The sequence below is a fragment of the Alosa sapidissima genome, chromosome 24 (assembly GCF_018492685.1).
Source record: "Alosa sapidissima isolate fAloSap1 chromosome 24, fAloSap1.pri, whole genome shotgun sequence".
Classification (NCBI taxonomy): Eukaryota; Metazoa; Chordata; class Actinopteri; order Clupeiformes; family Clupeidae; genus Alosa; species Alosa sapidissima.
The window spans coordinates 992,335-1,018,144 of record NC_055980.1 but is presented as its reverse complement, the minus strand read 5'-3'; the positions used below and the strand labels follow the sequence as shown (position 1 = coordinate 1,018,144).

General features: G+C 40.3%; 1 protein-coding gene across 2 annotated transcripts in view; it reads left to right on the top strand.

Annotated features, from left to right (window-relative positions):
* Positions 1 to 25,810, top strand: part of acadsb (acyl-CoA dehydrogenase short/branched chain) — a 151,873-nt gene that overhangs the window by 32,079 nt on the left and 93,984 nt on the right. For both annotated transcript variants that reach the window (XM_042082663.1, XM_042082662.1), the window contains exons 3-4: positions 21,150 to 21,250; positions 22,564 to 22,770. In XM_042082663.1, coding sequence (XP_041938597.1) covers positions 21,150 to 21,250; positions 22,564 to 22,770 — 308 coding nt within the window. The remainder of the gene's footprint in view (positions 1 to 21,149; positions 21,251 to 22,563; positions 22,771 to 25,810) is intronic.

Genomic DNA, 25,810 nt, shown 5'->3' with positions numbered 1-25,810 from the left:
GACATGACCCTCCCCTGCCAATTGTCTTCCGCCCGCGCCACAACCACACACTTTGTGATAACATTCTTAAATCAATCTTTCCCGTGAGCTTGCATGCTACCAGTCCTTCCTTTTCAAATGTGTTGCGCCTGTTTGCACAATTTCACAAATAATCATATGTGATTAATAGTATGACAAATAATTCCTGTGCACGGGGACCGAAACAATGCATGCCAACTTTTTCCGTGTTTATCACGTATTTTAACTTCCCCCGCTGTCTTGCCGTTTTAATGTTTTCCCGTAGAATATCCTATATTTTAATACTCTCATAACAGCCCTGCCATCGGGCCTGTCTCTGTGTTGCCCTGTTGCTACCCATTGCCCTTCCAACGAAACAGATGTCTTCAAATCATCGTTTTCCTTGCTTGAAGGCGAACTTAGAGTGATGTTAACCTATTTAAGTTTAACGGCGCGATTGCCGTGAGAGCACGATTCATTGGCGCTTGCATGTTCGGCCTTATGTCTACGTGCGCACCTGAGGCTACTCAGCTGCAAGAGAAATAATTTCCCCTCTTTGTATGTTCACTGCAAGTTGGCCTACCATAACTTACCAACTCTGCACTGTAGACTGGCTATTTATATTTTTCTGTGAAATAAGCAAATGTATTTGTTCAACTTTATGAAGCAGAATTACGCATAGGGTACTTGGAACATAATACATTTGACAAAGGACAGATGAATGTTGCTAGTGACAAAATATTAACTTTCAGTGTTTTACGATGTCTTTGTCATGGGGAAGTGTTTTTCCCCATGCATTTATTCTAGGTTACTGTCAGTGACTGCTGTGAGAGAAGCGGGTTCTGTGTTTCGTTCATGTCAGTGACTGACGCGAGAGAAGCGGGGTCTGTGTTGTGTTGTGTTGCGTTGCGTTAATTTATTTTCATTGGGCATACCGTGCCGTGCCGTCCACAGCTCTTCAGTTCTGACAAAGCCAAAAGGGGGGAACATTTCAATTCAGCCGACACTAATATTCAAAATGTTGAAAACTATTTCGGCATAGCCTATAAAGCAGTTTAATTAAATGGAATGTTAGTTGTAAACAAACGAGCTACTTGGTGAGGCTTGGCCTCACAGATGCGCTCGTGCCTTAGATGGCAGGAAAAATCTTCACGATAGGCCTATTAACTAACCACCCGATTCACGTTGGCTGGGGGGAAGGGGGGCCATCAGACAATTGTGCCCAGTTAATCCGGCCCTTCCCCCAAAAAATCACACCTTCCCACCTCTGACAGCTTAAAAGAAGTCAAGAGGACTCCTTACTCACAGACCTATTCACAAACCTGCGGTTTTGAAATCCTATGCAGCTACAGGAGCTTCCAATCGCGAGGAAGCAATTTTGCATTGTAGGCATAACTAACATGCAATAACGCCGCCAACAACAACCAAAACTAGGCTAGTCATTGTCAACATGTAAATTAAATGTAACATTATTGTGAATCAAATTAAAATGTTCTCTTTTGCAAACGTAGGCATAGATACAGAATAATTTAATAATGTTACAAGATACTACATCAATCCGTATGTTTCATTGGGCTACTAGGCTATTTGTTTTGCCTTGATTCATTTAGGCTAGGCCTTTTTATTTAGGGGCCATATTCACAAAGAATTTTAAGGCTAAAAGTAGCTCCTAACTGGCGAATTTAGGAGCAACTCCTAAAAATAATGGGCGTGTCACTCCTAACTTTAGGACTCCTAATTTTTTCACAAAAAGTAATTCACGAAGCATTTTAGACCTAAAAGTAGCACCTAAGTCTGGGACAGCTTAAGTCGAGGGGACTCCTAACTCACTAAGACCTATTCATAAACAGCTTTTTTGTGGCATTTTACGTTGCGATGTTTTGAAATAGCCTATGCGCAACAGGAGCTTCCAATTGCAAGGGAACAATTTTGCATTCATAAAAGGGATGCAATAACGCCACCAACAACAACACAAACTACTCATTGTTAACATGGAAATTAAATGTAACGTTTCATTGTGAATCAAATTAAAATGTTCTCCTCTTTGCAAACGTAGCCTAGGGATATGGTGACAGATTAATTTAATAAATGTTGCAAAGGTAGGCTACTGCATCAATCCATAGGCCTATGTTTCATTAGGCTACTAAGCTATTTGTTTTGCCTTACTCTTTATTCATTTAGGCTAGGCCTTTTTATTCAGTTATTAATCATCTTCCGTCCTTCACACTACTTGTGTAGCGCACGCATTCTCCGACCTGTCACCTGTCAGTCATCATCGGAAGAGAGGTGTTTGGAATTCCCGCGTTACAATCGTCAGCCAATCAAGGTGGTCACTTCAGTCAAGCTCGTGCATGAGTAATGACGTCATCCATAGCCACGAAGACTCACTCCTAGTTTAGGAGTTGTCTGAAAGGCTTTGTGAATAACTTTTAAGAGAAAACTCCAATCTAAAATCTTTAAGTGCGATTTAGGAGTAGCCTACTCCTAGTAGTAAGATAAAAGCCTTTGTGAATAGCCTACGGCCCCAGTTATTCATCATCTTCCGTCCTTGTGTAGCGCACGCATTCTGAGACCTGTCACTCATCATCGTAAGGGAGGTGTTTGGAATCATGCCCGCGTTACAATCATCAGCCAATCAGCCAATCAAGGTGGTCACGCTTGCCCATTTACCCAAATTAATGGTCGAATATTACTGATGATCATTGTTATTTAAGAACATGCAGTGTGCGTAGGGTACCAAAAACATCTTGCTCGTAAAAAAGCATCATAACGCACATTCTGGCGGGTCTGTTATGTACTGTAGGCTGCGCAAACCACATGCCTTTATTTTGGGCAAGCCTGCATTCATTCATTCATTCAACCTTTATTTATTCTCGGAGGGTCATTGAGGGAAGCCCTCATTTTCAATGAAGCCGAAATTACAGAAGCGAAACAAAGCGCTCCATAAACAAGACAACATTCGAGGCCTTCTGTTGAAGAATTTTATATAAAGCCTGCGCTGACAGTAATCCTCCTGCCCCTGATAGGCCTACCACAGCTGTGGATAGTGTGGAATGTTCAAGTAATAACACAATCCAATGTGTGTCTCAATTGTCCCCCGCTGACCACCTCACACATTTCTCTAGATTTTGCAACGAACTTACATTACACAATGCCATAAAATATGCCAGTTTTAGGACACAGAATAATGTTTGTAATGATACCAGGTAGGCCAGGTATTGTCGAAGGTGCATGGTGAAGTGAAATTCTTACTTTGGAAAACAAACATTTGCCGATATCATCGCCGATCATCAGAATATTGCAATAGATTCTGTGTTCTGGACTGCAGGTAACTTGTTAAGCCAGTGGTTATCAAACTTTTATTTCATTCCCCACTTTGATCAAGGGGCATGACTGATGATAGTGGAGATAACGTGTTATCCCGAGGCTTTTGCAAGTCAGCATCTTCGACGGTAGTCTATTAAAAATTAAAAAAAGTTTTCAATGTCCCAAACGGAGAGCCTTACTTTATTGTTTTTAACGATCTCTATGCTACTCACAAAAATGTAGGCATGGGGACATGATGAAGTAGGTTATCCAACTGTCGTGTGTTAAATTATTGTGATTACGAGCCAGTGGTTTTCAAACATTATGTGTGACTCGGACATCTAACTAAATGCAACAGGCTCATATCGTCCTCGCATTCGCAAAATGAGGACCAGTGTTTTGTCAAATTGCAAATAGCTATTCGTTTTAACTATTTTTTTTTTATGATAGTATAAAGTGCTTTTTGTATAGGCTACTATCTTAATATTGGAATATGGGGAGGGAAGTGGCGCGTCTGCAGTCAGCCAAATATGAATGTAATTCTGCGGCATAAAGCAGATGTAATTGTTTACAGAAAAATAAAAATGACATGTCAAGCAGTCAATTGACTACATTGCAGTCAAGAAGTACATGTAGGGCAAATTAATTTACGAAACCAAAACGTGGGTCATAGTTGTCTAAGCCTCTATTGCGTAGCCTGTTAAAAACGTCGCCAGATAGTATTAAATCGGCAACAACATTGTTTTCTGCAGAAGCCTACCCAAGGCTACAGATTAATTCTGAACAGTTATTTCTCTACTGGCTCAATTATCACACCACTGTTTTGATTTGCGTAGTTGCGTTAACCCCAACACTGACAATAATGTAGACGGCAAATTTCGATTTCGATTTTCGTGTAGTCAAGCCTTAAACCATACCCAAGTAGCCTAAATCGAGGTAATGTTTAATTATGCATGATTTATTTTGTTATTGAATTCGTAGGCTGGGATTACTCTCGGCAACAATTATGTAAGGGACGGCAGGCAGAGCGATGTACAGTGGCAGAGCGACGCACAGTGGCTGAAAGTGGTACTAAAGCTTCTCGCAGCTTCACGCCGCGTAATGCGCGAATGAAGTGGTCATTTGAAAGCGATGCCCACTGTATATCCTTGTATTGTAGGCTGTGACATAATCGATATCCTACAAGCATGATGTCATGTTCTGATTGTTACCGGATAGAGCTACATGGACTGCAAAGTATTTATTATACAAGTGTTTGTGTCTAGTAACTTGGTGAAGTAGGTTAGCCTGCTGCTACTTAAGTTTGCATCGGTAGCTAAAGCTAGCTATGTCTAACTGTTAGTGGATTTTAGATTATGCTCCAAACTATATCTTTATGCAGTCGTGTATCATTCTTACCTTGATCTTGGCGTTTCCGCTTCAAAGCCATCTCCAGCATCATTTTGCCTCTAGAGTATGCCATCTTCACACTTAGATTGTCAATAATCACAACAAAAGCAAGCACTGCAAATACACTTTATTGACGTTACGTTAATGTTTGTGCCTGAGGTGATTTAATTTGACTGTACATAGGCTTAATGAGTCGTAACTCCAGCGCGGCAATCAGTAACTTGGTCGGTCAGAAGAAGGCAGAATGCCATACCTTAACTTATTGGAGTGTTCAGGGGCTGCGTGAAAGGAAGGCAGAAAGCCGTATCCGAATTTACGGGCTTCTACCTCAGATTCCTATCGGCTTTTTAAGTTACGGCAAAAACGTGATCAAATTTCTCCCATAAAACAATCGAATTGACACTTGATTCTTGTCTACATGATAAAACTCATGTTTATTACCCTGAAAATAACAATAACTCATTTTTGCCAAAAATTGAAGTTATGGCCTTTTGCCTTAGCACGGCAGAATGGGACACTGACAAAATGCACCTGTTTGCCTGTTCCATTTGCACAACAACAGGTGAAATGGATTTACAATCAGTGTTGCTTCCTAACTGGACAGGCCGATTTCACAGAAGTGTGATTAACTTGGAGTTACATTGTGTTGTTTTGGTGTTCCCTTGAGTAGTATTTTTTTGAGCAGTGTACAAAGCTTCCCTCTGCTGGGAGCGGGCCACTCATGAATACACTGATGAATACTGAATGCTGTATTACAAGCTCATATAGGGCCGAGAAAAGTTCTTTGAAATCTTCTTGGACATACAGCTGTTTTTTGTAAATGTCATTTGCTCCAACATGCGCTATAATGCGCTTGATAGTTGCATATTTTGACACCAGTTCTGCAGGTTTGTTTTTTGTGTCAGACACTGAAGCATTTGGGAAACAACATAGTCATCCTTTCTCCATTTTTAAAAGTCTCACAGCAGAGTCGCCTAGAACGAGGGTTGTGGGATGAATAGGTGCCGAGTGCTGCTACTTGCCTCTGCCCATCTTTCTATTGTTGTGGTTTGATCGCTGCCTGCTTTGGGTCTGTTCCCTGGGAAATTCCTCTCTTATGCCTGGAGGCATTCAAATCTGTTCCATAGTTTTAGGGGCTGTGGGTTTCCCTTAAGACCACAAGCTCTGTAGTAGTCTGCTGATCTGTCTGTATTTCTGATATGAGGCCTGAAGTTAACATCTGAGTTTACTGGTGTTGAGGTAATTACAGTTCTTGTATTACATTTTTGGTAACACTTTATTTGAAGGTTCACATGTTAGCCACTAATACATACCTAATTAATGCTTGTATTAGTGACTTGTAAGGCATTAGGCAACATTAATCATTTGTTAGGCGTGTATTCACAAATTTCTTGTTCATGACTAATTAGGCCTTTATTCTTGATATAATTTTAATAATGACCTAGTAAGCCTTGATCTCTACTTACTAATTAGTTAAGTACCAAAAGATAATGTATAACCCACTGGTATACTGTCTGAATAAATCCCAAATCCCGAAATAGTGAACAGGGGAGAACAGTTGTAGAATAAGCTCAACCTCATTGCTGTATTTCACTGCCCAGGTTGCTGTGTCAAACAGCACTTAAAGGGAAACTTGGCAGGATTTCCCCCTCTGCTGGAGAAATTGTGCATTATGCTATTTCAAACTGTGGGAAAAGGTAAGGATAAAGCACATGGATTTGTTTACAAGCTAGCGAACGGTTAGCATAAGTTTGGCAGAACTATGTGGATGTAACAAGGTAAGAAACACGATTTAAAACAAGTTTCTTGTTTCTCACTTCTCTTTCCGGGACGGTAGTCTCAATGTTGCAAGGTTGGTTTTCCACCTGGGGATGCTAGGCGCAGCAGGGAAAGTCACCATTTTCACCGGAACAGGTCATTTAACCATCCAAATGATTTCTAAATGGGTTTATTACATTGAAATAGTTGCCAAGTTCCCCTTTAACACCTGGGAGATTGGGTCCCATTCTAAAGTGGAAACTGGTTCCTTAGCAGCAAGCACATTATCATCAGTAATACCAATGCAGCATTCCGCCCTGAAGGGACTTATTTTCCCAATAATGACCGGCGTTCTATACAGTATCCCGCTTATTGCACGGCTACTTTCCAAAACGAAACAATAAACTCCCCACACTGTGACTTTAGCCTACATAGCCTAGGCTATAGCCTATTTGTTACCGTTTCATCATGGCTTTTGGTGAGAAACAAATAGTTTGCAACAGCACACGCTTAACTGGAATCAAACATTCTTTAGAACACAGCTGATCAACCGTCTGCTTTCACTTTTGAATGAAGTTCCAGTCCTTGCGCAGTAATATGAAAGATATAAATTAGATGCACAAAGCCCATTTTCCTTGACAGCGGTCTGTTATACTTAGCAACGGTCTGCTATTGAGAATTAGTGTGACCAACTGTACATATAGGGTCTTGGCTCTACATAAGTGCACGACTACGCCACTTGGGGCCTTTCACACCAAGATATGTTGTAAACCCAAGTATACTTGATTAGATACACAGATAAGTAAAGACAGAGATGTGATTCCAATACAAAAATAAACAAGATTTATTAATATTAGTGCTGTCAGTTAAACGCGTTATTAACGGCGTTAACAGAAACCTATTTTAACGGCGTCAATTTTTTTATCGCGAGATTAACGTTCATTTGGGTGTAACAAACTTTGTAGTTTTTTTCACATGCTGTTGCAACAACTAGTAACGTTAGAAAAACTACAACACCACACCGATCTAGCCAGACCGGAAACTAAACAATACGCACTGACGAATGGAATGGAACGGAACGTTTTATGTGCTGCATACACGCCCCCTTTTAGGGGGAAGATGACTGATATAATGGAAATCTATGCTGCATCAAAGTGGAGAGCGAAACGTGCTTATAGTAAACTTACTAAATCTTGAAACAAACATGAATAAAAGGAACAAAATAAGGTTGGTGTAAGAGTTATCTGTGTGTTTATGGGATTAATGTGACCATGTTCCTATGTTTTGCTCTCTCCAGTTTACTAACAGGAGTGTCACGAATGTATCGATAGGCACAGTCAAACTGCCCGTGGCTGACTATAATTAAGTTCAGCAAACTTAACTTTACATGTCATAACATCAACTAAAACATAAGTCACACATTCATTCTATCACTTGTAATATGAACGTAGCCTATTTCCTACAACTAGGTGAGATAATTGGCTATGTTATACTGAAGTTCCACTTTTAGCTAGCTAGCAACCTAACCGTTTTGCATGGGATATTATGGTGTACATGCTAAATTTGTATAATACATGGGGTATTGCAAACGAATTAGGTTGGTAATGTACACCGTTTCGACATGAGTAAGTTACATACATAATTCTTCATAACTGCCGTGTTAGTAAAATGATTGAATATCCTGTGAATTAATAACTAGATGTAACGTCAACGTGTGATTACTAGCTGTCTTTCAATGATATAATGTTAACATGTTTTCCGCTAAAATGGGGCGTGATGCAGATCAAATGTATCTTTATGATGATGCGCCGTTAGTAGGCTACGTAAAGGCATGCTGCACACACTTGGTTGGGCTAACGAGCCGGCCAAAGAGTAGTAGCCTAGGCTGACGCATTAGTTGTGTGCCGCCAAAGATTTTTTCACCGTCACTTGTTCTGTTATCAACATTCCTCTTTGGCTGCTACTATTTGCGATTACGCCTGTTTGAGTCGTGATTCACTCGGATCTTTCACCCGTATCTTTAAATTAACCCATGAGTCGCGAGTCTCTAGTATCATTAACTCGGATCAGTTGAGTCCTACTACAATTCAATCTAAAACGATAAACAGCGCCACACACAAACCTCTTGCAATTAGCTAGCCTACTAGCCATCATAGCTGCCAAAAATGTAACAATTTCGTAAGTAGGATAACCACAACTCCACAAATCAACTCAAGCGACTGAGTGAGCAGGCAGTCTGAGATAACTGGTTAACTTCCCGCAGAGCCGGGTTAGTCGGATCAGCCGGCCGGTTAGTCTACATTGAGTACGAGTCGGCTACGGCTACGTTGTCATGAGTGGCTGTAGACGAGCGAGTAGCTCCTCCTCAAAGTGAAAAGCAATTCCACAACAAAAGCCATTCTTTACCTCTTAAATAACATTCAATGTTCTGCATGTAGCCTAGGCATACTTTAGATTTGGTGTATAGATGTAGCATATTAAAATGCAATTAGGTCGCGCAGACAGTCCGAAACATTGCACGCTCTTAATGGAGCTGCTTTGTATACCCGGGTTAGTCGGATCGCTGGGCCGGGCGGTTACGTTATGAGTGCGAGTCAGCCGAATCAGCCGGCTACGTTGTCATGAGTGGATCAGTAGACGAGCGAGTAACTCCTCGTCAAGGTGAAAAGCAAATCCACAACAAAAGCCATTCTTTCACTTCTGAAATAACATACAATGTTCTACACGTAGGCATAGCCTACTTTAAAATGCAATTAGGTCGCGAAGACAGTCCGAAACATTGCAAGCTCTGTATGGAGCTGCTCAGGCTAGCCGGGTCAGTTGGATCAGCAGGGCGGGCCGGTTACGTTGTTATGAGTGCGAGTCAGCCGAATCAGCCGGCTACGTTGTCATGAGTGGATCTTTAGAGGAGCGAGTAACTCCTCGTCAAGGTTAAAAGAAAATCCACAACAAAAGCCATGCGTTCACTTCTGAAATAACATATATTCTGCACGCATAGCCTACTTTAAAATGCAATTAGGTCGCGAAGACAGCAATGTCCGAAACATTGCAAGCTCTGTATGGAGTTGCTTGAGTAGGCTAGCCTACCTGGGTCATTTGGATCAGCCGCGGGCGGACCGGTTACATTATGTTGTTATGAGTGCGAGTCAGTCAAATCAGCCGGCTACATTGTCATGAGTGGATCTGTAGACGAGCAAGTAGCCTAGTTTCTACTCGTGTCAAGGTGATAATAATAATAGGCCTAATGAGAATAGTAGTAGTAGTAGTAGTAGTAGTAGTAGTAGTAGTAGTAGTAGTAGTAGTAGTAATAATAATAATAATAATAATAATAATAACAATAATAATAATTTAGTCACTGCAGGGCATTTCTACGTTCCTGTTTCTATGTCTACATTGAAAGTCAATTGCTTAGGCTAGGTTAAGACAATAAATAAACAGTCTGGCTCAAACTGCTTTCTTTCCCGTGAGTGGGTGGAGATTTTGATGCTATTATATTATATTATATTATATTATATTATATATGATATTATATTAGGCTACCTAACATGATATATATGTATATGTATAGCTATGATTAATAGGCTAATAATATTAGTTGCCTAGTAGGCCTATTAGCTGCCTATAATACCTATTAGAATAGATTCCTAGTAGCCTACTATTAGTATATAGTAGTGGTAATAAACATTGTAGCAGAGTAGCATTAGACCTAGGCAAATTTTCTATTGTTAACAAAACAACAACAAATAATTAATTATTATAATATAGGCTACCCTCCCTGTCAATAAGATCAAAGTTTCTGAACATGAGCACCAAAAAGATGAACAATGTGTGGATGCACTTTGACCAGGAGACCAAAACTCTTAGGCTAAATGCAAGTACTGTAAAAACCTGGTTTCAAATCATGGAGGATCCACATCCAACATGAGAAGGCACTTAACGAAATGAAGCACCCCACTGCACTGCTTGAACGTAGGACTGAATTTCTTTGCGATTTAGCAATACTGACTCAAGTGACTCAAGTGACTCGTTCAACCCGGATCAGTTTAGTGAGTGACTCAGAATAACCCGGATCCTTAAAAGGAATCGAGTTTGACAGGCCTATTTGCGATGCACACTGCTTTCGACATTCATTTACATTAGATTCCATTCTTTTCAATACAACTCCGCACACCAGCATCGCACTTTGCAGCCGTGTAAATCACGATTCAGTTATATTTGGTCGCTGCTCCATAAAATCCATTGTTCATCCAGTGTTTGCCTGTTCAAAACTTCGGCGTTGATGTGTGTGGCAAGTGACAGTGCACCATAGACTGTAGGCCTATAAAATGGCAATGCACTCATGTTGAAAAGTTCCTTATTTTCAACTGAACTCAAATATAATGAATATAGTATGAATATAATATTTTATGTTTGTTATGCCCTTTATAATGTGTGTAGGCCTACATTTTGTGCATGCGCTTCTGCAGTAGCATTTATTTCAGTATATCAGCTATATTTCTGAAGAATATATTGTGTTGCCTCAGGTCTGCTGCACATCTTTTGAAATTTGATTTGAAATAATCAAATAGATAGGGCTGTAACGATACACCAACCTTACGATTCGGTTTGTATCACGATTTTTGACCCACGGTTCGATACGAATCTCGATTTTTAAAAAAAAAAAATGTTTTAAATAACATTTTAATAGCCTCCCTTAGATTAGAACACCAGAGGATTACAATATATTGTATTTATGACAGCACACTTTATGCAGATTAGCCTATAGCCTAGGCCTACTATTTTTTATTAAACTCTACCTCTTTAATTCAGCTGGTTGAAGCTTGGAAATCATAGACATAATATACATAGACGCTGCATCGACCGCTACTCCTTACTAGCGCTGACGAGATTTGGAGCCTCCATCTTGGACCGGTCATCCACTCCACTCAGTGTAATCTGTTTGGCCGGTGAGATGAGCTGTCAGCGCACTTAATTAATCATATCTCACTGAATACCGAACAGATTCTCACGCGTTTTTTTTTGCTGCAAAGGTCATACATGTAGCTATGATACAGGACACATGATTTAGCGTATTTTAATATTCATAGTGGGTTTAACAGTAATAGAATATTCTGATATATGATGTAAAGTGACCTGACGATATCAAAACTGGGAACATAATCCATGTTTGACAGCATAGACAAAACTAGTTTGATACAAGTTTAATGAGTTAAATATAGTTCACAGTTGACAGAAAAGTTCCATCAACAGCATTATTCACAGTCCACAGAAAGTTTCCATAAACATTTAAGTGAGATCAGTGCCATTCAGACATCTGAGGGGTATTCCAAGTAGGCCTATGTGGTTTAGTGACAAACTTGGGTAAATTGACTCAGAATAAGTTGTAAACCTCCCAGTAGAAAAGCTGTATGATACAGGAAACATGGTTGTGTGTTTTAATATTCATAGTGGGCTTAACAGTAATAGAATATTCTGATATATGATATATTATAAAGTGATGACATCCAATATAAAAACTGGGAACATAACTAATCCACGTTTGACAGCATAGACAAAAACTGGTTTGATACAAGTTTTAATGAGTTAAATTTACAGAAAAAAATCCATTAACATTTTCAGTTCAGTGCCATCAAAAATAAAGTGATGAACAGACATTGGTGTGGCATAAAGGAAATGGAGTAACTGGGTTCAATATCAACAGCATTTGTTAGACAAGTTCCATAAATACTGTACAGTGCAAGTTTGTAGGTTTGTTTCTGATCCTTAATAAACAGACATTGGTTTGGCATAGTAAGTGTAACAGTTCATCAATTCAAGACAAAAAGGTGACTTGTCACTTGTACAGTGTCATGGGTTTATCAACAGCATCTGTTATTTACAGTTCACAGAAAGGTTCCAGCCCCAATGAAGAGATTAAATAAAAAGGAATTAAGAAACATTTTAGAAACTGCTAAGATCAACCCATTCATTGCAATCAGTAAAGAATCAGGGAGTGTCTTCACAGGCTCAGTAAGACAGAGTTACCGTCATGCAGTTGGTTCTATGATTTCGACAACTGGTGCATGTCATTTTGTATGTTCCCACCTTGCTAAAATTGCTTGGGTACACTTTGGCTGAGAACAAAAGTGCTTCAGACAGCAGGTGGGCAAATAAGATGGCATAGTAAACTGGGTAAACTCCATAAAAGAGGACTGAGTCAACCAGACGATGGGAAAATGGGACACAGAGTGGCAAATGCAGGTGATGGAGCTCATAAATCAAACATTCAGTCACAGTGTAGCAGATGCCCTGCAGTACTGCAATGAAGAACTGCACCTTCCTCAGTTCCAGGGGTGTGAGGAGACCGTTCAGTTCATTCACAGTCTTCTTGAACAAGGCAGTTGTTCTGGAGAGATACAAAATAATAAATAAATGAATGAAAAGGAATTTGAGAGGCATCTTATTCTTGTTAGGGGTAAATGACATGTGAATAATACAGTGTTGGGCAAGCTACTTCGAAATTTTAGTGAGCTAAACTATCAGTTACTCTGCCATGAATAAAACACTACACAAAACTACCACCCAGTCAAATGTATTAGTAGCCTAACACAAACACAGCAGTAGGCTAGTTCACTACATAGGAAGCTACTTTAAATTGTGCTAATTTCACATGACAAGAAAAGTGTAGCTTGTCTGGCTAAGCTACTTGATAAATAAAGAAGTTGAGCTATTGAAAAGTTACTTTATTCAGGAAATAGTGAGGCTACCACCAACACACTTAGGCTACAAGTAGCAGCTAGCGATTGCCCAATAGGCTAGTCTGTGCAACTTGTGTAAAATTCGCCGGCCAAATCTAGTATGATTTATTTCTACAATAGCCTTCTTGTGTCAGTTGTAATCTAAGTCAGTGTTATGGAATATGACTTATCAAGTCTCAGTTCATAGCCGGGTGAACACCGAGTAAACATAGCCTAGCTAGATGGCTACGATTTTCATACAGTAATATCACAGATTGCTCCTTCTCAGCTCTCTGGTAATATTCTATTCACAAAATACAACCAATAGTACGGTTATGTTAAATCTTACTTGTGAAAAGTAAATCCCCCGAGTATGGTCCGCCGATTTGAGAAGGATCATGCTGCACAGTGCTGTCATCTTGTGTCTTCTGCTGCAACGCAACGAGGAGTATGACCGGTCCAAGATGGCGGCCGCATTTCTTGTTTCCAGCAGCCAATGCATATTATGTCTATATTGGAAATATTGTTAACAAAGTAGCATAGTTGGCTAGCTTAGCCTATCATAGTCTACTGATTGGACTGTTCAGTTTCCCCATGTGTGTTTAAGTTTCAAGGTAATACTTGTTCTCCTTGGGACAGGCCCTTTTGGGAAACGTTGGTATTGAGATGATCAGTCAACTTCAATGCAAGAGTTTTAAACAAATATGTGCAGCATGCTAATGATGCTAAGCAGATTTAATAGTAATTTAGCTAGTCGTCTATGCTTCCTTGGTTTCACGATGTGAATGTTTTATTTAAGTTGCGCGTGTTCATTGAGCAGTAGCAGCAGCAGCAGCAGCAGCAGGAGAGGGGGACCCTCTCCTGCTGCTGCTGCTGCTCAATGAACACGCGCGACTTAACTAAAACATTCACATAGGAGCGCGAGAGAGAGCGGGGCAAGGAGAGGGGGTTTACTTCTATACTGTTTGGTAAAGTTGCACACATAGTCTACAATGAAAGCAAGGAGAGGTATGAAATTATTATTTATTTATTTATTTGTTTTTGGACAACGTAGGCTACCGATAAGTAAAGCGGGAGTTGTGGGTTGCTTTTGCGGCCGCGTAAGCTGCAAAGCACTGCGTGAAACACTAGAAGGGTGTGTCGCGATTCTGCCTTTTCACACCGCGACACAGTATCGTTTTCATTTGAATCCCAATCAAGATGAACAATAATTGCTTTACTTCTGGAAAGTTCAGAAATGCAAAATAGCCTAATAGAATTTTAATCATATGATAAAATATGTGATTAATCGTGATTAACTATAGGAATTCAGTGATTAATCATGATTAAAAAATGTAATCGTTTCACAGCACTAATTAATTCACAAGGCCATTTATGAGGTTAAGCACTAGAGCACGCATCCACTGGGGTGAACGGCAAGGGGAAGTGGTAATGGCTGCCACCAGGGATATTACTCTTTGGGACAGTAGCAGGGGAGAGATAGCTAGTCAGCTGATGGGGAGCGGTTACCTGTCCTGGGAGAAGTGTGAGGCCGACACAAACTCGTGCTCTTGACTCTGGTGCCTATTCACACAGACACACATACACGCATAGGCACAACTACTGCAACAATGTGATCACAGCAAATGGTGAGGTGCACGTTACAGTACCACTACAAAATACTGTGAGCAGTGTGCGAAGAGGAGGTCTCAGATCCGGCGACCTTCCCAGTGAACAGCTTCACTATTACTCTGGAGAAGAGAGAAGGGGGGAGGCGATGGTTAGCACTCAGTGACTGGGAAAACAGTAGAGCAAAGCTGAATAGGAAGGATTTCACACTGGTAGCAGACTACTGGGGCAGCCAGTACCACACATGCCCTAATGCCGTGAAGGAGAGAGGCAACAGGAGGCTAAAAGGTAAAGGCCAAGTCAAATAATACAAAATGAAACCAACTAAACAGAAAAGAAAAGAAACAAAACAAAAAGGGCAAAAGCTACTTTACATTAATTTTACAGTAGGCAAAACAGCAGTGGCAACTGGTTCTGGAGACACAAAAGAGTCCTTATCAGCCATCCATAAACAATACACAATCAACAAATAACAGTTTTCCATTGACAGGATTTACACATGCACACTATGCATCATTCTACTTTTCCATTCTACTATTCCAAAAATAACATTTTACCGTGACTCGAGCTGTAAACAGTGTTGTAAGGCTGCGTGTGCGCGACCCATCAGGCCAGCACTATAACTCCAAGCGTGGTAAACAAAATCGGATATTTCAGGCAGTAAATGCTCCCGTTAAGAACCAAACCAGATTTTGTTCAAATCTACACACCTATGGCTACTGAAAAATGTAAGGTTCATTTAGCAAATGTTATTTTGAAGTGTTAAAAAACATTGTTGTTTTAGAATTTCTGAACAAAAGTGGTGATAATTGGGGGTGTTACGATAAGTCCCTTAACAGTGCAGGGCTTCGTTGAAACGTCTTTCACCCGAGACCTACGTTACAATGTGGCTATTAAATATACATACAACCTCACAAACATGGTAGCCTGACGTTGAACAACAATGATTAAAATAGTGTACTATTACCTTCAGTAGTAGGGCTACCCACCAACTACTCGGAAGCGTCTAGCGACACCTGTTGCCCACAGTTTAACATTAAATAAACAATTAAATACAATCATTTGATCGTGTAGCAGATGAGGCAAAAGCACGTACCTTTAACAGACGAACACCCAGAGAACCAAGGATAGCCGAATCGGCAGAGTTTACAGAAACTAGGGATCTTAGTTGGCCTACCGGTGAGCCTGTTATTTTATAGCAAGTGGTGTTGCCGCTAAGGAAACCTAGCCACTTAGAAGCTTACTGGAAGGTGTGAGAAAGGGGAAAGGAGCTACGGTAACAGCAGGAGGACAAACTTAATACAGCACTGACTCTGCCGGTTACATTAGCAGACCACTGAACGTTGGGAAGGTCCAGTCAAGTGAATGGAGCATTCTGCAGCACTCTGAAGAGCCGTGTAATAAGTAACTGTACGTACACACCGCCGCCGACCTGAGCTTCCAAGGATTCAGGAAGTCATTCATTTTCAATGGAAACTGGCTTCTCTCAGCTGCCAGAAGCGGCAAATCCGTCGGCGTCGCGTTTTGGGCGTCTTGAGCGACTTGAGCGTCAAGCAGAAAGTTGAAAGTCAGTCAACTTCATGGTAATGAGCTATGACGCGGTTCAGCGACCAACGACCAGCAACCAATCGAATAGAATAAAGTATTAAGATGGCATTTTACGTTCGGTCACGTCAGAGCGGCCAAAGTGTCCGAAGCTTCCCTGTACTTTTTTGACAAGCGTCCTTGACAGGGCGACCAGAGCTTCTTTGGAAGCTCAAGTCGGCGGCGGTGTGTACGTACAGTAAGGGATACAGTGTTTCCCACAGAATTTAATTCCATTTGTGGTGCTTGGTTTCCAGAATTAACTTGAATGCAACAGTTTTTAACAAATTAGCACAGCGTGGTTATGATGCTAACAAGATTTAAGCACAATTTGGTACAACCTGGAAAATCATTGTGTGGTGGTCAATGTTGATATTGTGGTGGGCCGCCACAAATAAGTCAATGTATGGGAAACACTGGGATAATGTATAGAACGCCGGTCATTATTGGGAAAATAAGTCCCGACAGGGTGCAGCGGAGGGGTCTTGTTCCGCCCTAAAGGGACTTATTTTCCCAATAATTACCGGCGTTCTATACATTATCCCGCTTATTACACGGCTACTTGCCAAAATAATAAACTTCCCCCAATATGACTTTAGCCTACATAGCCTAGCCTATTCTCTACCGTTCATCGTGGCATTTGCTGAGAAACATAGTTCGCAACAACACACGTTGAACTTGAATCAAACATTCTTTAGAACACAGTTGATCAACCGTCTGCTTTCACTTTTGAACGAAGTTCCAGTTCTTGCGTAGTGATATGAAATACCTGAAGTAGAAGCACAAACTCCGTTGCCATTGACAGCGGTAATTATATGTTTGCAGCGGTAATTACATGAAAATATTTTACCGTAGAACTTTGGGAAAGCCCATTCAAGGCAATGGAGCGTTCTACTTGCCTTGTGAAGAGCTGTGTAATAATGTTGCCTAACACATGCCTTACAAGTCACTAATACAGGCATTAATTAGGTATGCATTGGCTAACGTGAACTTTAAAATAAAGTGTTACCACGTTTTTTGTTTTTTGGTCTGGCACATTGCCTGTGCCAAGGCTCTGTACTCACAACAAAATAATTTGCAGGGGGGGATCTCCATGACTACAGGAGGTGAAGGGCTAGCAAAGATTGTTAAAGCGGAGCAAGATATTTCATCAGGAGCCACTTCCGGGAACCCGGATCGCACGAGGGGGGGTCATAAATAATCCCCCTTTATGCAGAGCAGAGGCAGCGACTGCTCCATTGAAGTCTATGGGCATAGCTCAGAATTTTACCACATACTGTATAGTGTTGTTACTATATCAAAATTATGACTTCGATACGATACCTGCCATAAATATCACGATGCTCGAAACTGAAACGATACTACAGCGAAATCCTAAGATATCTGGAAAAGAAAGGACTCATACCTCCTCCAAGTGTATTGAGTCATTTGTGTTGAATTCGGTGCACTTTTGTAGTGTGCAGGTCAATTCTGGGTTCTAAACTTCCTACATAATTATTATTTTATAGTCAGTAAAATAGTAGGCCTACTTTGTATGACTAAGTCCTTTATTGTTTGTTATAGTTCATTTACATTGTGGTGTGTTTTGGCAATAAAGTAGCTAAATAGCCAAACTAGGCTAGATCAAGGTCAGTGTTGAAATTACTGTATGCAAATCACTGAATGCTATGCAGAGGGGGCTAATCTTTAGGCTATCTGATACACAGTATAGTCTACCCTAGGCCTTCCTGATTTCCTTGCCAGTTGCAACTTTAGGGAAACAATGTGAGGATAGTCTTCTTTGCACCCAGTGTACAAGTACGACGTTCCAACCACTCAGGTCTTCGTTAGATAGGCCTACACCATTACCTGTTGCAATATATCTGTGTGCATTCCTACATTACGTCTATTTCTTTGATAACATGATTTGCCCGCGTAACAATAACCCGCTATTATTATTAGGACACGCTTTGGTGGTATTATATGCTGTGGGCTTTAATTAGCGCATTCCGGGTAGCCTATCCTACATCTGGGCAATAATTATTGAACAAATTGCAGTCTACATGCCATGACAAATATTACCAATAGTACTGACCAAACATGAAATAGATTGTTTACAAGTTATGGTAATGTTATTCTGGCGTGAACATTGCGCTTTCATCACGTTAGCACCCTATGATTACAGCTCGTTATGTCTCGTCAAAATGATTACAGCTCGTTATGTCACGTCAAAATTCATTGATGAATTATGGTTCGCTTTATCCCAGAGAACCATACTCGTTTCACTAACAGAAGAGAAGAACTTGGCACTAACCATGGAGTCGTGTTTTCTATATTCGTTAACCTGTCGTTCTTTGAACTCTTTAACATTTTTGGGATATGTCTGCGAGGTGTTTAGCCAAGTTCCATGCGTAGCCTACTGCTTTTAAATGACTTTGAAACATATTTTACAAACGGGCCTCTGTGTACCTGATGGCTTGCCTTCACTATTCGCGATGTAGGCTATCCGACATAGTCTTTCCCGACAGTCTTCGGCCTTGTGGATAAAACAAAAGGTGAAATCTGGAACTATGTTGAAGTTGCCTGCGCACTCACTCACTCAGAGCTGCCTGCTTGACACGCCCACTTGCCTAGATGCGTGCAAGGAGCAGTGAGAGCAGCAGTTCACAGACGTCATCGACACGCCTCTTTATGCAGACAGGATTCGATCCCCATTTCGCGCCTATAGACATGAGCTATGACAAAGTATCTTGCTCCGCCTTAACAATCTTTGGGGCTAGGCAGAAGCCTACTAGGAAGTGTCTGTGGCAGTATGAGGACAAGAAACGGTGCATCAAAGGGTCAAAATAGTAGCAGCCAAAAGGGATTGTTGATAACAGAACAAGTGATTAATGCAATTAAAAAAAATGTAAAGCATTACGCTTGGTCCATAATCGCATCGCGGTTAACGCGGACAGCCCTAGTTAACATCCAACTCATGTTCCTAATACCTAGGGCATCACAATTGATTTAACATTTCATTTGTACTGACGATTGTATGCTCTAAGCTAACATCTAACCTATTAAGTGGTTTTCAAGAAAACTGTAGGCCTATGTCTGAATAATCATACTGCAAGTTAATTAAAAAAAATAAAAAATTACACTGATACAATGTTTTACACAGCAGCCTTTTTGCATTTACATGAAATGGTAATTCCTTCCTGTAGTAATGTGTCCAAGCGGATGGTGAGACTCAGGCAATGAAATTCAAGTTAACGTAATTTCCTTTTTTTTTATTATTATTAAGCTACCGGCAGGTTTAGGTAACAGACAAAACGGAAAACATTAAACACAACTCACGACAGAGGCGAACCCCGAATGCAGCGCTCACTGACATTTTATACCATCGGACTCAACCAAACCACAGCGAATAATCAATCGCCCCTTTGACCTATTGTTTTAAGCCATAAACTGCATTAGCGCACACACTACTCTATAACATTTGTGTTCCGACATCCCCAATGCGCTGCAATACCCTAAACAACAAATAAATAATAATTGTCCTAAACACCCCTGCCTAAATGAGCGCTTCCCTTACGGGAGCGCGCCCCGACCATTTAAATGCGTCCCACCCCCTACCCTTCTGTTTGCACCCCTGCACCCCGGAAGACAGGCATACCACAGGTAAGGTAAACATTCAATACATAATACAAACTAACATACAGGCACAGTTGGAGCAATCTCACAAAGATGTAAAAAGTGCGCACATGAAACCCTCACAACCGCCCCGACGCTATGCTTTGCATCAGACCATTTAGCGATACCATGACCACGTATGACATTTCAATATTCCTTTGCTTTTCCCATACAAAGTATACAATCCAATACATCGTCATTCTTTTTTTCCACATGCATCAAAAAAACATTTAATTTACCGCACCAGTCCGTATCCGTATATAATGTCCATTTTTTTTAACACAAACTCTGGTCCCATTGTTCTACAACTGGCGGGAATGCTTCAGGCCTAGTGACAGACGCGGTGCGCTCTGACCTGTCAAAAGCCACTCTCCACACCGGCCAGTAAAGGCTGGGGAATCCTCCCCAAAGACATCTACAATTAAATTGCTGTTGATTGATGTTTTTGGGAAGGATCTCCACCAGTTGGATACTTTTCTTTCTTTTACTTTTTTTTGCTTTGCTCAGAAAGGCTTTTATTTTGTTTTGACTAATATCTGAACGGAGGCTGCCTGAGTTGGAGCGATCATTAATTGCCTCTGTTATCCATCTCCAGCGTGATTATTTTCTTTTATTTGTGACAATGTTTAATTGCTTGGCCCTATAGTTAAATTCATTTTCTAATATCTGTATTTCTTTGGTCCTCCGTTGCCAGATCAAAACAATACATGACAGGAGATAGTTTACAGTGTATCCTATCAACACACATTCCCATTTTCAATGCTGTGGGCACTCACAAGATCAGGCATAGTTAAATTTAGGTCTTAACAAAGATCAACATAGCTGTCAAGACTAGGCTTGGTTCAACCGGCTCCTGGGTAAAATGTTGACTCAAATGTTGCATATGCAAACAATCATGCTGTGGACTTTTCTAGGCATGAATTCTGTAGCAAAATCCAGGAATTGGTGCCTCAAGAGTAGCACTTGCATTTAGCTTTGGGTTGGTGATTTGAGGAGTGGAATGTTATAACCATGTGTGTTGGTTATGAAAATATATTTGTTTGATAAAATAAAGTTTATCAGTACTTTGAGCTAATAGTGACTATGTAAATATAAACATTAAGACAAACTGTATTTTTTGTTTTCATGTCACATCAGTGAAGAAGTTTGCTCAAGAACAGATTTCACCGTTTGTGTCTGAAATGGATGAAAACTCCAAAATGGATGAGAAGGTCATCAGAAGTCTCTTTGAGCAAGGGGTCTGTATTGTAAAATACTAGAAGGGTCATTCCACGTCAATTGAACCAGGGCCCACGCACTTAGGTCTCAAAAAATTCTGAAAAAATCACCAGGTGTACCTATGTTATCCAGGAGACACACTGTAAAATTACTCTTATGTAAAATCTATACTTTCCAAGATACAGCCTATTTTACAGGGGAAGGGGGGTGTCGATTTTGGTCGGCCTCTTTTTTTTGTCAAAGTTCACAAGCCCACAGCGCAATAACTAAACCATGTAGGAGGCTCAAATTTTGCTTGCTGGTACATAAATAAGAATAGTATGTAGAAAAATCATCACGCTTGGTCTGGATGATCCTGCATGGTCATAGTTGTCCCTCAAAGTTGATCAAAATTTTATTGGAGTTTTTGGCTGGGCTCTGTTTAGGCCTTCAGAAGACATATTTGTACTCAACATAGGCTCTTGATTTATTTTCCTTACTGAGATAAGTAGAAACACTCTCACAAAAAGCAATGAACAGAAAATAAATCCCTTCAGGGTCTGAACAGCAGACCTCACAAGTCTATAAAACAATAATTTTGGTTATCATTTTCAGAGCACCCAAACACCTTTGTGGGAATATACAAATATTTTTTTAATAAGTTTTTCTTTATTCTCCATGATCCCTTCTTTTTAAAAACACCAATTTGACTTGTCTTATGAAAATCTTTCTTTTTTATTTTCCACCCTGAACATGGGCAAAATGCCCCATTGACATCAATATGTTTTGTGTAGAGTTACCACAGTGCCACCTGTGGTTGTATAGAGTAACCTGTGGTAGCTCTATACAAAACATATTGATCTCAATGGTCAAAAAAATGTCTTCTGAAGGCCTAAACAGAGCCCAGCCAAAAACTCCAATAAAACTTGTCAACTTATCAACTTTGAGGGACGGCTATGACCATGCAGGATTATCCAGACCAAACATGACTATTTTGCTACATACTATTCTTATTTATGTACCAGCATGCAAAATTTGAGCCTCCTACATGGTTTAGTTCTTGCGCTGTGGGCTTGTGAACTTTGACAAAAAAAAGAGGCCGACCAAAATCGACACCCCCCTCCCCCTGTAAAACTGGCCGTATCTTGGAAAGTATTGATCTTACCTAAGAGTAATTTTACAGTGTGTCTCCTGGGTAACATAGGTACACCTGGTAATTTTTTCAGAATTTTTTGAGACCTAAGTGCGTGGGCCCTGGTTCAATTGACGTGGAATGACCCAGAAGAAAAATGAAAGCAATTAAATATATCTGCTCTTGCTTTGGTGTATAAATGATTTTGTACGTCTTTCATAGTTAATGGGTATTGAAATTGACCCACAATATGGTGGCACTGGATCCAGCTTTTTCGCGTCCATTTTGGTGATTGAAGAACTAGCAAAAGTGGACCCATCTGTTGCGGTTCTGTGTGACATTCAGAACACACTCATCAACACATTGCTGTCCAAACTGGGGAATGAAGTGCAAAAAGAGAAATACCTCACTCGTCTCTCCACAGATATGGTAAGATTGAAACATTTGGTTCTCCCTATTTGTATTTTGTAATATCTTGTAAAATAAAACTTTTTGAGTCACCAATGTTTTTTTCAGTTGTAAATGTGTCTCGTTAGATTCTTACACAGCAATTTTACCCTAGCAAAGTTTGCTTTGGAGACCTAGGACAGGTAAACAGCAAACTATTTGGCTGTAGTGGCCACAGTGTTTCCTCTACGTTGATGAGGCGGCCCGCCACGGCAAAATTAATGCCGCCATGGTATCAGAATCAGGGCAGACGAACAATGTAGTTGCGGTTGCCTTTTAAATAATCCTGCCAACGTATCCTCCCCTGCTGGCTGCCTCTCACATTGCAATTTAACTAGCAGACCTGCCAAACTGTACGCATTTTGCATAGCAACCACGCGTTTTCACATCAAAGTACGCTGCTACAGTTTTTTTACTTAAAACTACGCAAAACGACCAGACATCCAACTTCTCCGGAAAGCTCCTTGAGCATGTGAATTAGAATCTCCCGCAAATCTATTTCATGCGAGGATGAGATACAGAGAGAAAGTGACAAGTGAGAATGACAGGCAAAGCATAGTGGCCTCTCTTTATGTTAGTTTTTCTTTATCCAACGGTGGGTTAAATGAAAGACTTGATGAGGTGAGTGTTCACTCGCAAATTTGCGTTTCCCCAGCTGCCGATTTGCGAAACTAAAAATATTCCACTGAGTGCGATTGTAAGTTCACCTAGGCCTAATAGTTTGATGTTGTCTTGGAAAGTTATTTCTTGTTCACCAGTTGTTTCAGTTAGCATATTTTCAATGTGTTGCTGATGGTTAAAGTTTTCATAACTAAAAGGCGCTAATGGAGCGCAGAACTTTCCAAGGCAAAATGCAGTCATTAACAACGAGTCTAAAAGAGGACCTAGGCTAAATATTTTGAGCTGCTCATTGATGAGTGTTCAATTTGTTTTTTCTTTTGAGCATATAGATCCTTCTTCTTGATTATTAGCTTTAGCGCCGCTGTTGTTGCAGGCAGCTCACTGCGCCGGGATTTGTGTGTGCTGGGTGTGTTTCACTAATTCACGGATTGGGATAAATGCAGAGACCAAATTTCCCTCACGGGATCAAAAGAGTATACTTATACTTACTTATAGCTTGCGTCAAAACACCAGAATCTGTGCCATAGAAATGGTATGACAATTGCCTGACTTCGAAAGACGTTGAGGTGTGATAGAGCTGGTAAGTCCCGCCCTTTGCTGGACCTCTAGATTGAAAAATCGTTAATGCAAGTGAATGTGAGAAAATCATTATTTTCTGGTCCCGTTTGAATTTTGCCATGAATGTGAACATATGTTGTCTGTGAATTTTTAATATAAATTTTCGTGTAAAGAATGCTACAATTGAGCGGGTAGAAGTTTGATGCGGTTAAACTTTGTGTGAGAGCACTTTGTGGACTACAACTTTCCGCTAGACGACAGATCACTAGTTTCCCATAACAACCATCAGTTGGTCGAGATGTAGAGGGTTATTAAGATCGACTTTGAACACAGTGAACCATACAACTTTACAATCACACTGTATCGTAGTGTTAATGTGTTGAGTGAAGTTAGACATGTTTCAAATATTTTTGTTACCATGTGTGTTTATTCCTGCCGTTACAAAAACTAGCATCTCAGTTAATGTTAGTGATTAGAGCTAGCTCACGTCACAGGCGACATGTAGTCTTTCTTGTTATGTCTTTTCCACAACTGATAGCCGAAGAATCATATAATATACTGTCACACTTGTAACATGAAAAATTATATTAAAAATTCACAGACGACATATGTTCACATTCATGGCACAAATCAAACGGGACCAGAAAATAATTATTTTCTCACATTCACTTGCATTGACGATTTTTCAATCTAGAGGTCCAGCGGAAAGGGCGGGACTTACCAGCTCTATTGGTTTATGCGTAACCAAACTTGATAGTGATGTGTTATGCTCTAACAAAGATTATACATAGGCGGAGCATAATAATTTGTCGTAGTTCATGTCTATGGATGCGAAATGGGCAGTGTTTGGGTTGTTACTCAAAAAAAGTAATGTGTTACAAGTTACTCGTTACTTCTTTAAATTGTAATGAAACTATTTTACTCGTTAGTCCTTTGGAAAGTAATGTGTTACTCGTTACTGTTACTTTACTTTTGAGTTGGTCTCTAACCAAGGTGGAACGTTCAAAGAGTTAGGCAACATTGTTAACTCACTGAATGCCAAGCTGTTTTCGGAAGCTTTGTCCTAGAGTGCCAGCAATCTAGACCATTGTTGATGATGTTTGTACAGCCACAGCATATTCTGTGTTATAGCTATGAACACATACAATGGCTCGTTTAAAAGGTGAGACTTTAAGCTCTCAGTGGGTGCAAAGCGTGTATTTCTACACGCCTCTGTTCCTGAGAAATCCCAAGCTAAACAGTGGCTAGTTTTCATCAAAATCGCTGTTTTTTTCTAGAAATGGAGATATAACGTCTTTCATGAAATATTAAGTGTTGCCTGTAAACTTTCCGGGAAGTGATCAGCGAGACCTGGCGAGACTGCCACCTAGTGATAGACCTAGCCATGCGTCATTGATTCGACCCAAAGTGGCAACCGAGTTATGATAAAATGTCCAGATTGTGCGTTTTCATGAGTTTTCGATCGTCATATATTTCATTTCCATTCATCACAGAGTTCCCAAAATCACATATAAGGTGTGTTGGAGTGTCTAGTTTCGTAATTTTAAAAAACGCTAAAAACGTAATATTACGTTTTTGGCACTCAACGCATGGGAAGGAAAAACGTAATATTACGTTTTTGGCACTCAATGAGTTAATATTCACAATTTTAGATTTGGCATTGGTCAGCTAAAAGTAGCCTAGTAGGCCTACTTTCACCAACAATAGCCTACTGTATATTAATTTGCTAAATTTACCTTTTGTTTAATTTTATTTTACCGTTATGCGTGTGTGCTTCAACATCAGTAACGCGGGCTTCATTCAGCGTTTTGTTCTTCCATTGGAAATGACTCTTCTACATTTG